Source organism: Podarcis erhardii, assembly GCF_964252035.2.
Source record: "Podarcis erhardii genome assembly, chromosome: 3".
NCBI lineage: Eukaryota > Metazoa > Chordata > Lepidosauria > Squamata > Lacertidae > Podarcis > Podarcis erhardii.
Window position 1 is genome coordinate 31357453 of NC_138507.1, and position 15466 is coordinate 31372918.

General features: G+C 47.1%; 1 protein-coding gene and 1 long non-coding RNA gene across 2 annotated transcripts; one reads left to right on the forward strand and one right to left on the reverse strand.

The window, feature by feature from the left end:
• Nucleotides 1-1859: 1859 nt before the first annotated feature.
• Nucleotides 1860-11711, reverse strand: LOC309339444. Its single transcript, XR_014155357.1, has 2 exons — nucleotides 11397-11711; nucleotides 1860-6505 (listed from the first exon to the last, which is right to left on the reverse strand). It is a non-coding gene; the product is annotated as an uncharacterized lncRNA (long non-coding RNA).
• Nucleotides 11705-13876, forward strand: LRATD1 (LRAT domain containing 1). The gene is made up of 2 exons (XM_081857412.1): nucleotides 11705-11841; nucleotides 12534-13876. The coding sequence occupies exon 2, from the start codon at nucleotides 12571-12573 to the stop codon at nucleotides 13465-13467; it is 897 nt and encodes a 298-aa protein (XP_081713538.1). The 5' UTR covers nucleotides 11705-11841; nucleotides 12534-12570; the 3' UTR covers nucleotides 13468-13876.
• Nucleotides 13877-15466: the final 1590 nt, after the last annotated feature.

Here is a 15466-nt window from a genome sequence, read left to right on the forward strand (position 1 = left end):
TGACTCTCATATTGAATTCAGCTCAATAAATCAGTCGGAAGGTTCTGCAAACATCATAAACCTTGAAAGCCCAACTCTGAGTGCTTTATGAAACACAACTGTCACTGAGATTGAATTTTTTTCCCTGCCTTGTTATTCAATCCAAAAATCATGTAATATTATTTATAATATTTAGAAGATGATTTTGGAGACAGTAAGCTGGGGGAAGGAAATCAAAGAGGCATGGATGAAAGGATGGGGTTGGGGACCAAAAATAAATGTCTGTTCAAAGTAAGAAGTTGGGAGGGGAGTTCCCGTTCATATCATATGAAACATGCAATTTTCATGAGGGTCCTTGAGGGCAGCTGGCAATTCATACATATTACAAATTGGGGGTATTATGCCGCAACACAATTACAGAGGAAAGATTTAATAAAGGATCCCATTACAGGCAGAAAAGGAGGAGAAGGCAGAGCAGGGAGCTAACGGAGCAACAATGCAACCTCAAGATGCCTGCAGCTTTTCAGCCAAAACTGTGCATAATGGGGCTTCTTCTCAGTACACCGAAAGAGCAAAATCCACGAACAGCCGATGACTTATGCAACTCAAAAAGGTATTTTACCCAGTATGCCTAAAGGAGCGGGGGGGGGGGGGGAGGCAGTGGCAAAGGAGCAGGAAATTGAAAACCGATCTGTGAGCATTTACACATGCATCTATTACATTGGTTGACATAGGAAGGGGCCATGTTTGTTGTAGAAAGGGGTAGTGAGCTGAAAATAAAAACATAGCTCTCTCTCTCTCTATTGCTGCTGGATCCAGCATCCTCTTCTCACCATCGTCAACCAGGTACTAGTAGAAAACCTGCAAGCAGAAATGGAGTGCAATACAGTGGTACCTCAGGTTAAGTACTTAATTCCTTCCGGAGGTCCATACTTAACCTGAAACTGTTCTTAACCTGAAGCACCACTTTAGCTAATGGGGCCTCCTGCTTCTGCCGTGCCGCCAGAGCATGATTTCTGTTCTCATCCTGAAGCAAAGTTCTTAACCTGAAGCACTATTTCTGGGTTAGCGGAGTCTGTAACCTGAAGCGTATGTAACCTGAGGTACCACTGTAGGCAGACCTGTACAAGGAAGTTTTTTTAATGTTTTACTATGTTTTTATACACATTGGAAGCTGCCTAATAACAATAGCAATAGCAATAGCAATAGTTGTTGAATAGGACGTCTCATTTTCACTGGACAAATATTGGAAGTTATGGGATACAGCAATTCAGCATGTTTTGGTGGGAAATGAAAAGCCTTTCTTTAGTGGTAACTGTAAAAAATAATCACCTGAGCACAAAGTATGAAAAATGTGTTCCATTCTATACACTAGTATACAAATATAAGCTTTATGAATACTTGCATTTTTATAACATAATTTTATTAAGACACTGATTGAGTTTCATCCTGAGACATTGTTGTTTGGGTTGTCATGCTGTACCATAAAACACAGTAGCGATTTTACCAGGGATAGCTCTTCCAAGTAGGCCCCTAGGCAAAGCACAAGAGAAACATCTTCATGGGTTTCCCTAGCGGGCTGGTTTGAAGGGCTGCCCCAGGAAAAGTCATAATTTTGAATTGCTTAGGGAATCAACTGAACTGTTTCCTGACTGATTGAATATGTGTGTTTTGGAACAGCTCAGCTCATTGCCAAGCCAACATAAGCCAACAATGTAGAGCAGAGTTGTGGGCTGTTTGTATCTTAGATGGCCTTAAGAGAACTTTAGACACATTCATAGAGAATAAAGCCACAATCACACCAAATATTTAAAGCAATATGATACCACTTTGAACATGGTGTACAACTCACACATTTGTAACACAAGACAGGGTAACCGTAGGTCAAGCATGGCCAAACTTGGCCCTCCAGCTGTTTTGGGACTACAATTCCCATCATCCCTGACCACTGGTCCTGTTAGCTAGGGATGATGGGAGTTGTAGTCCCAAAACAGCTGGAAGGCCAAGTTTGGCCATGCCTGCAGTAGGTGAACCAAAGTGTTCCTGCAGAGGTGGCTTGTCCACTTCAGCAAAGGCAAACCTTTTTGTGTAAGGTCACATCCACACAGTACATTTAATACACTTTAATATTGCTTTAACTGTCATGTCATCCCCAGAGAATCCTAGGAACAGCAAACCTTCCAACAAGAGGCTGGAAACCAGGATGCGCATCTTCCAGGATGTACACCTGTGCAAGTCATGTGACCCATGCAAGAGAACAGCCCCTCAAAATGGGATGTCCCAGTCTAATCAGGACAGTTGAGGTCAGTGGCATAGCATCAGTTGCTGGTGCCCGGGACCACTCAAAGGGGAGGTGGGAGGGAGGGAAACAGGTGGAGTATGCATGCACATTCAACACAGTTTCCCTCTGCACAGTCACAGAGATAAGGAAAAAAGAGTTGCTCTGTTGTTTGGAGAGGTCACTTCCTGGTTCACATGGAGAAGCCATTTTCAATGGAGTCCAGCAACAGAAGCTGTTTTGAGGCAGCACCAGGTGTTGAAATTTTGCACCCCCTAATGATTTTGCACCTGGGGCAACTGCCCCTGTGGATCCACACACACTACACCACCATATATGGAATTGTAGTTTGTTAAGACTGCTGAGAGCTGTTAGGACAGCGGTTCTCAACCTGTGGGTCCCCAGATGTTGTTGGACTACAACTCCCATCAACCATGAGCTCTGGCCTTGCTAGCTAGGGGTGATGGGAGTTGTAGTTCAACATCTAGGGACCCACAGGTTGAGAAAGGCTGTGTTAGGAGATCCTTCCCAGAGCTACAATTCCCAGCATCCTTAACAAACCACCATTCCCATGAATCTTTGTGGGAAACCATGATTGTTAAAGTGCTTTAATAAATATTGCTTTGAATGTGCTGTATGGATGTGACCTAGGTTTGATATCAGAACTAAATCCAAGTTTTGCTAAGCTGCATTATTTCAAACTGCATTTGGGAAGGGAATGTTTAAATGCTCTCCCTCCCTGCTTCACAGGCAGAGAACAAATATGACAAGGAAAGGGATTGCTTAGGGCCTTTTCCTTTACATGCTTGCTTAGCGTGCTTAAGAGATGGTTTGTGTGAAGGAGCCCTCAAATATTTTATCCCCAGACAGCAGCCTGATATGGTACAGCCTATCACTGAATTGCAACACTAAGGATACAGTCTTATACATATTTACCTGGGAGCAACCCCATTAATGGGGCTTCCTTCTGACTAGACATGAGTAGGATTGCACTGTCAATCAATTAAACCTCATGAAAGTTATAACAGCATCTACTTAATCATTCCCAAATGGATAAAAGCTTTGAGGCTAAGCATCCTTTTCATCCATACAAAACCTGCCCATTCGACTAGACTCAGAAATGATCAGAGGACACAAAGCTAAAGGAAGTTTTGGGTGGCTACTCAGTTCCAGACTTTCCATGACAGCAGCAGCAGCCTCGACGTCTAGTTGCATTGACTTTTAATACTTACATATTCTACTTGGTTTGCAAAAATGGATTAGAGAACTATAACCGCAAGCACTTTGATAACTTGCTTAGCTCAGAGAAATGGATTGAAGTACGGCTCTGAATACTTCAGTGTGCGCCACTCCACTTTACTTATTCTAAATAATAAGTCTAAACTTGGATTGCCGTATCAACATTTCAGAACATGAGTGACTGTTTTTATTTTTAAAATTTGGGGTGGGATGGGTTGGAGGTTTGTGCAGGAATATATCCTTAAAAAGAAAATTTAAGCACATAATGTCTATCCTGTAAATGTTGCATGGCCCCAGAGGCAAAACTAATAATAATAATAATAATAATAATAATAATAATAATAATAATAATAATAATTTAATATTAAATTCAATTCAGTCCACATTTGAAGCTGGAAATATGAAATTTGCACTTTCTAAAACAATATGAGAATTGAAACGCAGGCATTCTTCAAAATTTGCACTTAATCTGAATTTTGAAGTGCAGTTCTCCAACCATCCAGTGTTTACCAAAATGCATAAAAGTGTGCATTAAAATTAAATATAATATCATGCGTGGTTTTGCTTGCAAAAATGTGTACATTAGTCAAAACTGCTTACAAATGTATGAGAAATTCACGCTTAAATGTTGATGAATTTTCACGAGGGTTTTTAAAAAAATAAAATTAGCCAGTTGCTGCAGAAATGTGGAGAACTGGACTTGGTTGAAGACTGGGGAAATGAGAAAGGGGGGAAACTGAGGCTGACAGATACTTCCATCCCCAGCTTCCCTTTGACATCTGGTTGGCGACTGTGATAACAAGGCACTGGAGTGGTTGGGCCACCAGGCTGATCCAGCAGGTTCCTCTTTCTTTCATTCATTCTTGTTTAATGTTTCATGCCTTGCAATTCCACGAGTGGCAGGGAGCCCCAGGGTAAGCTTTGCTGTCAAGTTTCCAAGCAAGGACAAAAGGAGTATTAAGGATTTACATTGGATTTAAAAAAAACCAACAACCCCAGACAGAACGATCTGTTCGTTTACAAAATATCCAAAGCGGGCAGGAGCAAACCCTGCTCTGTCGAGGCATGTTTATGCAGAAACAGTCCCCCAATGCAGCAGTGCCCCGTTGCAGCCTCCAACGAATCATTTTTTCGCCAGCCGGCAACACTTTTCTAGTTGGTTTTAAAATAGGGAGGAGGTTTTCTTCCCCTTCCCCAATTTAAACAGCAGCCAAGATCTTCTAATCACAACACAGATTTTCCTCCCCCCCCCACTGTCACCTGCCAACTTTGACATGTACATATGACCTGATTTCCTGGTTAGTCCATACCTTCCCATAAATTAGCATTCACTCCTTATGGCTGAGCCAATCTGAAGGTTCAGGAAGATTTCGAAGCGTGCTCTGGCATTGCAAAACCAATGTGGATATTCAACAGCGTTGCCGACACACCCAAGTGAAATCGCTCTCCTTGCAAGTTGAGAAAAGATGAGGCAAGCAGGCTTGGAACACGACAGAGTGTCTGCCGAGAAAATGAGTAATAGTCACACTGAATGGTACCCCAAAAATGTGGGGCTCTCCAGGGCAATTTTTTTTAAAAAAAGATGGTTTGGAAAGCCTTCTGTTGCGGGTAATGTTTTACAAGTCTATATTCTTGTGATGTGGCCTGATTATCATAGTTTTAAACCTTGTTACCAATATATTATTGTTGCTCTTTTATTTTTTAAAAAGCAGGCTTCTTGGAGTAATAGAAATTCATTAAACTGCTCCTGTTTATGCCCTTTGGCCTTTCCAGTTCCATGCCAATAAGAATGTGAAGTTTATCTGTATTTTGAGTGAAAACAGAGGTCAAAGATTAAACAAAATCCATTCAACCAGAATTTACACTGGGATTTTTTTTCTTCAAAGCAAAAATAATTTTAATAATGCCATCGTTCTAATAATTTGTGATGAATCAGCAGGTGGTATATGCATGCATGGGTTTGTAGGGAAGTCTTGGGGAAACCCTGAAATGATTTTTGTCCTGTTCTCGTCTGCTAAAAAGTGTGATTATTTGAAAATAGTTTACAGTTATCACATTGCAAAACTATGACATCTTCCCCCCTGTTGTTGGTATTCCTTGCCCACTCCATATGTCTTCTTGAAATAATACTGAGAACCAGGGCACTACCATTACATAATTCTATCCAATTTTCTTCTTTATTTTCAATATAGCAAAGTCATTGCAAGGTGACTCTCCCCTGAAGGTTTCAGCTGGCAAACCGTTCTTCTGAATACGCCCTTATTTGGGAAGCTCTGGAAACTCATTGGAAGTAAAAGTCTCAGATTTGGGGCAGTAAAGAAATACTACCATACTAAATGAGACACTATTTTAAAGAAAGCCCACGATACAAAAGGTCAGAGTAGGGAATCTTGGAGTTCCCTAATGAAAGACCAGCTTACTCTTGAGATACATCTGCTGGTGGCCTGTTCTATAGGAATCTGTGCATGAGAAAGGCTTAAGAGCCAGTGTGGTGTAGTGGTTAAGAGTGGCAGACTCGTAATCTGGTGAACCGGGTTCGCGTCTCCGCTCCTCTGCATGCAGCTGCTGGGTGACCTTGGGCTAGTCACACTTCTTTGAAGTCTCTTCAGCCCCACTCATGTCACATTGTGTTTGTTGTGGGGGAGGAAGGGAAAGGAGAATGTTAGCCGCTTTGAGACTCCTTTGGGTAGTGATAAAGTGGGATATCAAATCCAAACTCTTATTCTCTTCTTAAGTCAATAGGATGCCATGTTTGTTAGTTATTAACACAGGGCTATGCTACTGCAGTCCAGTGGGAAGAGGGCTGAAACATTGGCCTGGATCTGGAGTTGGTGTGAGTTCCTGCAACTTCTGGAGGTGGGGGGGGGGGAGGTTCTGATATGTTTCTGAGCAATCAAAATTATGTGGGAGACACGGTGGATAACAGGGAGCTGAAATGAAGTTGCACCCCTTTCTCCTTACATCCATTGTCTTTCTTTTGACGTGGCTTTCTTCACAGTATCCTCTCTCCTGGGAGAAAAGAAAAAAAATGAATATATTTCAGTTTGTTTTTGCTTGTAGCTGTTTAGTAAAGTGTGCTATGTGATCTCCATTTCGATTATCAATCAACGTGGGAAGTATAACCTGCACATGTGAGATGTGGGTGTAGAAAGTAAAGAAGGCAGGAGTGCTAATGCGTCTTGGGAACAGAATTGGATTAATGATCGGCAGGACTGGTGGCCACAGAAAACAAGAGACAAGCAACATCTCACTTCAGCTTTTGCCACAGGTGTCATGGCAAGACCCTGAAATAACATTTTCAGGCAATAAGAAGATTAATTTATAATTCAGGAATACATTCCAGTGCAAATCATTTTACTATCTGCTCTTCCTCCATGCAACATCTTAAGTCATGGAGAATACAGTTATGGAAAAATTGGGGAAGACGTCACATCAGAATGAAGCACAGGAGGCATCTAAGCAGAAGGTGAGCAGCTGTTTTTCAGGGACACTGTAGTTGTTTCCTGCACTGCAGATCCTGCATTGAGCAGTGGCTGGACACAATGAACTGCAACTCTTAGCTTCTATTCAATGTGCAGCATCTCACCAGTAAGACTCTTGCGTCTGGAAATGTGCCAAACCTTCAAAGCACGCCACTATTTATTGATTTATCTATTTTTGAATTAAACTCGTGCTAACCACCCCACACTTCCAATTCACCACGAAGATAAGACAAGGCTGTGGATCAGACCAGTCGCCCATCTAGTCCGACATCCTTTTCTCACAGTGGCCAACCAGATGCCGAAGGACCCCACAAGCAGGACATGAGTATGACAGCACTTTGCCCACCTGCAATTCCCAGCAAGTGATATTGAGAGGCAGTCTGACAGTGGTGGTAGAACATGGTTTCTTGTTTCTGTAAAGGATGTGCTTAGCTTTGACACTGGCAACTTTGAATCCTGATCCAAAGAATGTACTTTCACCTTGCAATGGAAGCCTTGGAGGACAAGGGGTACCCATTTGATGATTCAGTGTGATCCAAGGCATAGTGGGGCACTTGCAGACATAACCGGCACACCTTAGAAACCCTGCCACAGAAGCCATTATTGTTGTTGTTGTTGTTGTTGTTGTTGTTGTTGTTGTTGTTGTTGTTGTTGTTATCATCATCATCATCATCATTATTACCCCACCCTCCTGGCTGGGTTTTCCCAGCCACTTTCTGAAACAGGGCTGCCTTCAGATGTCTTCTAAATGTTGTGTAGTTCTTTATCTCCTTGACATCTGAAGCGTGTTCCACAGAGAGGGTGCTACTACCAAGAAGGCCCTCCGTCTGGTTCCCTGGAAGTTCGCTTCTCACAGTGAGGAACTAGCAGAAGACCCTAGGAGGAGGGTGGTGATACTCCTTCAGGTATACTGGGCCAAGGCCTTTTAGGGCTTTGAAGGTCATCACCAACACTTTGAATTCTGCTTGGAAACTTACTGGAAGCCAGTGAAGATCCTTTAGGACCGGAGTTATATGGTCCCGGAGGCCACTCTCGGTCACCAGTCTAGCTGCCACATTCTCTGTTAGTTGTAGTTTCTGGGTCACCTTCAAAGGTAGTCCCACGTAGAGTGCATTGCAGTAATCCAAGCAAGTGATAACCAGAGCATGCACCACTCTCGCGAGACAGTCCGTGGTCAGGTAGGATCTCAGCCTGTGTACCGGATGGAGCTGGTAGACTTAACTGACCCGGGAGACCAGGGTTCAAATCCTGGCTCACCCATGAAGTTCTCTTGGACCAGTAACTGTCTCCCAACCTAACTGACCTCACAGGAAGGCGGCGTTCAGCTAAGTTTTACACAACATAGACGGTGGAAATTAACGAACATGACAAGGTTAGATTGCATTCATTCCAGTGGCTGAGTAAAACTGCCATGCAGGGATTTGGGGAGAATAAAATAGTGAGTGGTGGAGAACACAGACGACGCCTTGAGTCGCTTGGGGAAAAGGTGGGAAATAATTGCAATACTGTAAATAAATAAAACAGATAAGACTAACTGCAAGTAGGTGTGTTTGTGGGTACTGAATCCTAAGGGGAAAGCAAACAACCTATCCTCAGGTGTACATTAAATCTTATTTCACTTTTCCATTTATAAGGCCTGAGATTCTTTTATAGCCCCATAGGATTTGGCTAATCATTTCCAGCCCTCAAAACCACCCACAAACTATTACAGTGGTACCTCGGGTTACATACACTTCAGGTTACAGAGTCTGCTAACCCAGAAATAGTACCTTGGGTTAAGAACTTTGCTTCAGGATGAGAACAGAAATCGTGCTCCGGCGGTGCGGCAGCAGCGGGAGCCCCCATTAGCTAAAGTGGTGCTTCAGGTTAAGAACAGTTTCAGGTTAAGAACGGACCTCTGGAATGAATTAAGTACTTAACCCGAGGTACCACTGTACAGCTATAAAGCCTGCTGAGTCTACCTGACAGCAGTTTACTTTGTATATTAAGAGCGGCTGTGAAGACAAACCTATCACTACAACAGTGACTATGGCTGGGAAAGACCCTGGCAATGTGACCCTATGCACGTCTGCTCTAAAACAAGCCCTCTTCCGTGCAATAGGATTTACTCTAGGGTCAATGTGTATAGGATTGCAGTCTTGAAAGGCACGCCTGTTTGCCTACTCAAAAGTAACCCCATTAGCATTCAAAGGATTGTATGCAACTATAGTTAGTCAAGTCCACTAATTTCAATTAATTTCAACCTGAGTTAGTAATGTCCATTCATTCTTAGAGTTGGAAGGGAGCGTGAGGGTCATCTAATCCAAGCCCTGCAATGCTGGACTCTTTTGCCCAATGTGGGACTCGAACCCACAACCCTGAGATTAAGAGTCTCATGAGGTACTGGCTGAGCTATCCCACCAATAGGTTTACTCTGAGTATAACCAACATTGGCTACAACCCAATAGAGCTTTCTCCCAAAGAAATGGGCACAGGATAGCCACTAACTTGATACAATCTTCCATTGAAGTGAATGGGGAACTTTGGCACATGCTAGATCTCTCTTTATTCCAATTCCATGCTTAGGTTTTAGCTGGGTATGGCAGGCTGGGCAAGTCACCACATGGGCCTGTTTTATATACTCCTCCTCACTCCTTTGTGATCTAAACAGAACAAGCAGATAGCAGGCAGAATGTGTCCTTCTATTGTCATCAGATGTTCTTTCTAGGGTTACAAGAGCGCTGCTTTTAATTAGCAGCTCGTGGGAAGGCGGCTGCAGTTGGGAAGCCAAGTAAACAGTCGCTCAGTGGGATGGGAAGAGAACAAGGGCCACACGGGAGCCGCACGGAAGCCAAAATCTAAGGGCTAAGCAGCCCATTTGTACGCACCTTGAACCTCTCTAACACTGAAACGCAGCCTGTTTATCTGGCAGCTCTGGGTGCCAGGGAAGAACCGACAGCACTTGTGTTCCGGAGTTAATTAAAACAGTAATCTAAACGAAGCAAGTGCCTGATGAGATGCCAGCAGTACATACAAAGGCATTCCATCCACTGAAAGCCACGAGAAAGAGAGAACAATTGACACATGGAACTAATTGCAAAATGAGGCCCCACACATGCCGAGGTCCTCAAAGGATTTGCTCCCATAGGGAAGCTTAATCTGTTTCAAAGGGAGGGAGAGGGTGATCCAAAGAAAGAGGTGTGAAGATCACAGCCACAGGCAGTCCACTGACATGGGAATCTAATGCACAGATCCCTTACAGGCCCAGCAGATGGGCACATGTTGATACCATTTTGTTGTTGTTGTTGTTGTTGTGCTACCAATGTACCTGGTGCAATAAGGTCCTTGCCCCAAGAAGCGTACAACAGAAATATGGTGGCGAGCAAGCAGAGACAAACAAACAGGGAAGTGACAGTTAAGGACAGCGGAGGCTGGGTGTGAGCAGATGCAACTTTGGTTCAGGTGAGGACTGAAAGTTCAGGCCAAAGGATCAGCAGAAATGACAAGGCTTCCTACAGAGACAGATGGCTGGTGCCTCCAGCTCAGTTTACTCGGACTGGCAGTGACTCTGTAGGTTTCAGATAGGAGTATTCCCCATCTCTGGAGATTCCATGGAGGGAACCTGGAGCTTTCAGCAAACAAAGCATAGGCATCCCAACTAAGCTATGGCTGCCCAAGAAGACTCTCCGCAGAAGTGAATGAGGAAGCCAGCATGTGCTAGTGCTCAGTGCCGCTGTTCCCTTCCTCTGATATATTTCCCCACAGTAACTGAGCAAATATATGTCAACCCTGCCTCATTCAGTGGGGCAAAACTGTGATCCCCAATCTCCATCGTTTATCCTCAGAAAACTGTGGATACAGCACAATTACCAGAAGTAAAGTGCAATGGGTACACCAACAGAATTCTGCAATGGCATGAGATGTACCAGGGTTATAACCCTTATTGTCCGGTTCTCACATTCTTATGATGAACTGGCACCAGGATGCTGTCTCTGCAGCAATTGGGGTTTACAACCCCCTAACCTCTGACACACTTTCTAGGAAGCCCCCAACAGCTTTTCTCAGGGGGGCAATAAACGTCCTACTTCCTCCCAACGATGCATTCATTTAAATTTAATGTACACATTTTGACAAACGCACATAGGGAATTAGCTTTCCCTTTGCCGATTTAACTGCTGGTAGAGGGTTTGAATTTTTGTGTCAGGTGTTTCATAGAAAAAGATCCTCCATTCCCCAAATCTAAGCATCGATGATAAAGAGGCAGGAAAATCACAACGGCTGATAACCGAGCGTCTGCAAGTCGTGACATTGCGCAGATCCATTATTTAGTAGGATACCGCGTAGGGGCGAGGGGGGCGGGGCGGAGGCTGGGGCTTCCCTTCTCAGCACAAGCGGCTCGCCACACGCCGCTGCCACCACTGGGCCCGCCAGCCCCTCACCTCCCTAGCCGGGCGCGCAAAGATCCAGGCGGGCAGCCGGGGGCTTTGCTGCTGCTGCTGCTGCAGAAGGCGAGCAGACGGCGGGCGTCTGGCATCCCACCCTTGCCGCGCGGATGATTGACACTCCGGAGGATGGCTCGACTTTTCCACGCGCGGAGCCTAGCAGCCAATGAGCACGGCCAAGGGCGGGCCTTGGTATCCGGAGCAGCTGCTACTTTAGACTCGCCGGTGCTGCCGAAGGGAGACCAGAGCCGAGAAGGACCGGGCAGGGGAAAGGGCGCAGGAGGGAGAGCGGGCGCGCATGCCAGTCGGGACCCTTGGACGGCGGGTGCCCAGGAGGAGGAAGACCTGGCGCGACTCCTCGTCGTCCGCAGCGGCAGCCCCCATGGCGACCAGAGGACTTTAAAGGAGTTCGGGGGCTTTGGCAGGATCTGGGCGATTCCGGGTACGCAGAGGGCGAGCACCGCAGACGGACGGATTTCTTTTTTCTTTATTTTTTCCTCCCCAGCATCCGCCCCGTCGGGGCTAAGCTGCTTGGAAGGTCACGGCCAAGGCATCGCTTGGGGTCAAGGGGGAAAGGGGCAGCGCCACTGCCTCTCCCGCTCCGGAGCGGCACATTGTTGCAACTGGAAGCGAGGAGGCTGCCAAGCTCCCTCGGAGGAGTGAAGCGAGAGGCGGGGAAAGGAGCGCCGGAGACAAAGGGGAAGCAACTCTCCGAGCCCTGCACTCTCCGCCTGGCTGTTCCTTCTGCGATCGCTGTCCCGAGCAGCGCTGCCTTTGCGCACCGCCGCGGGGATCCGTAGGATCGAGCGCGCGGCTGGAGGCTGCGGGGTAGCCCAGGCAGCGGGGTAGCTGCTGCGAGCCACCTCGGGGGGCCCGGGAGCGGCTCGTGCGCGCTCCGAGAGGCCTGCAGCGGCTGAAACAGGCAGGCAGGCGGGTGGGTGTGTTAGGGAGAAAAGAAGCGAGAGAAAGGGAGCGGCGTCTCTCCTCGACGAAGCAGAGGCGCGGAGGAGAAGCGACCTCGCCTGATCCCTTTCGGCGTGCGCGCCTGTCGTTTTGCTGCGCGGGTTGCTTGCGCGGACTCTTCTTTCTCACTCCTCTCTTCCCCTCTCTCTCTTTCCCTCCCCTCTCGCTCAGATCCGGCGATTCTTGCTCTCGCCTCGCCCTGTCATTGATGGGAAATCAACTGGATCGCATCACGCACCTGAATTACAGCGAGCTGCCGACCGGGGACCCCTCTGGCATCGAGAAGGACGAGCTGCGCGTCGGGGTGGCTTACTTCTTCTCGGATGAGGAAGAGGACCTGGACGAGCGAGGAGGGCAGCCGGACAAGTACAGCGTGAAAGGCTCCAGCAGCCCCGTCCAAGAGACCCCCACCCACCACCACCACCACCATCCCCACCATCACCACCACCACCCTCCGCAGCTGGTGCTGAGCGAGACCCAGTTCTCCGCCTTCCGCGGCCAGGAATGCATCTTCTCCAAGGTGAGCGGAGACCCCCAGGCTGGGGATTTGAGCGTCTACCCGGTGGCGGCCCTGCCTGCCTTGTGCAAGCCGGGCGACCTGCTGGAGCTGCTGTACCTGGGGCCGTCCGACCACCCTCCTCCTCCGCCACACTGGGCAGTCTATGTGGGCAGCGGGCAGATCATCCACTTGCACCAGGGCCAGATTCGCCAGGACAGCTTGTACGAGGCGGCCGCTGGCAACGTGGGCCGGGTGGTGAGTAGCTGGTACCGCTACCGCCCCCTGGTGGCGGAGCTGGTGGTGCAGAACGCCTGCGGCCACCTGGGCTTAAAGAGCCACGAGATCTGCTGGACGAACTCGGAGAGCTTCGCCGCCTGGTGCCGCTTCGGCAAACGGGAGTTCAAAGCCGGCGGCGAGCTCCAGCCGCCCTCGGGCTCCCAGCCCCGGGAGCAGCAGTACTATCTCAAGATCCACCTGGCCGACAACCAGGTGCACACGTTGCGCTTCCAGAGCCTCGAGGACCTAATCAGGGAGAAGCGCAGGATCGACGCCAGCGGCAAACTGAGAGTGATCAAAGAGCTGGCCATCGTGGATGGCAAAGAGTGAAAAGGGAGTGCCTGGGGGATCACAGCAGGGAGAGGCCAGCTCTGGTCCGGCCGGCGTGCCCCACCCGGACTCGTCCCCCCGCCACGTGGGTGGCCGCCCTCTTTCTCTCTTGCTCTCCTCCGCCCCACTTTCCCTTTCCGTTCTGTTCCATCGAGGGGAAAAACCATGGCAACATTCCAAGCGAAACCAGCGCCGCTCCTCCGGCTCTCATTGGCCAGTGCTCGGTTCGCCTCCGACTAACACGATCACACTAGTGATATCTATCGAAGACGAGGGTGCGGGCGGCGGAAAAGCGGGCGGGGGGTGGGAGGGAGGAGCGATGCAGTTAGCAAAAGTATGCGGACAAAGTCACTCCTGGCTATCGATGTTGATCATAGCTCCCAGCGTGCTTAATAAAATTTCAAATTGATTTTTCTCCCCCCTTTTTTAAAAAAAGCGTTCATGACTTTAATCCATGAGAAGGGTGGCTGAGATTTTAAATATATATATATACTTATTTTATTATTGATAAGCAAATGCTGGAGTCCTTGGTTATCTTAGCTGATTTCCTAGGGTTTGATGGTTGACTCAAGGTGTGTGTGTGTGTGTGTGTGTGTGTGTGTGTGTTTCCCCCCCTCCAAGGTGATTTAACAGCGGTTCTGGGCATGATGCGTTTACTCAGGAATAAACCCCCACTGAGCTCACTGGGATTTGTTCTGAAGTGTGCATAGTCTCATTGAACACAGTGGGACTTACTTCTGAGTAAGCATATGCAAATATGCACTGTATGGCTGTCATCCTATGCTCAAATCATCTGTGACTAAGCCTGGGTTCAAACTCAGTGGGACTTGCTATTTAGCCTTTGTTCAGCCCTCTTTAACACCATCAACCACCCTATAGTTACTGGTGTTTTGTTTTTAAAGGGGGGATGTAATTCTACCTTTCCTTTCCTACTTTTAGTGGATGCTCATGGGTGAAGTAGAGATTCTAATTTGTGTTAATGACTGTGAGAGTACAGAGCCAAGTGGTGGTATTTATCCAGTTTAATTAGTATGATCTTCAAGGGTGTCATTCTGTGTCGGATTATTGGACCAAGCAGGGAAGGAGAAAGGGTTGAGTTTCATGCTGAACGAACTCTGTAGTTCTTCCTTGGTGGCCAGCCATACAACCAGTGCTACAATTACAGGGAAGGAAGAGGAGCAGAGAGAAACCAGCTCAATGTCTTTACCTTTTTAGGATCCACCCCATTCCACTTACTGGTTTGAAGAGGCTGTGGGAGGATGCTTTAATAAAGAATGAGGCTATTGTTTCTTTATTGCCCACAAGGAGCTCAAAGTGGTGTGAGCGATTCTTTCCCTCCTCCATTAACCCCCACAACAACTCTGAGATTGGTTAGGCTGAGAGACAGTGACTGGCCCAAGGTCATCTAGTGAGTGGGGATTTGAACCCTGTTCCTAGTCCAATGCTCTGACGGCTCTCAATGGTCTACCTTCAGGGATGGAGACAAGGTGCCTCAGATGCTGGTAACTGTAAGTTGAGAGTGTGCTACTTTGGTCATATCCTGCATGTTGACATCCCATATGCTTCTGACTGGCCATTGTAAGAACAGATTTCTGGATTAGATGAGCTTTTGGCTCAATCCAGTGGGGCCATTTTTATGTTCTGAAACTACAGGTGGCCTTCAGGGTTTTAATATTGAGGGTCTAAAGGGTTTTAATATTGAGGCCCTTGCATGCCTTCCCCCTCTCCAACAGGGATAGCCAATGTCATGCTTTCCAGATGTGGTTAGGTTAGAACTCTTAGCAAATTTGACCACTGGTCATGGCTGATGGGAGCCCAGCAACTACAGGATGGAAAGAGCCTGCAAGTGATCTAGTTTTAACCATCACCCACAGTTTCAATAGAAGCAAGGTTCACAGTGCAACCCTAGACATGTCTACTAGAAGGAAGCCCCAATGGGACTTGCTCCTGGGTAAGAGTGCATAGGATTTGAGCCTAAAAGAGAGAGCCCATAATCAAG

Coding starts and splice junctions, on each gene's coding strand:
- LRATD1 (XM_081857412.1), top strand. CDS start 12,571: ATGGGAAATCAACTGGATCGCATCACGCACCTGAATTACAGCGAGCTG.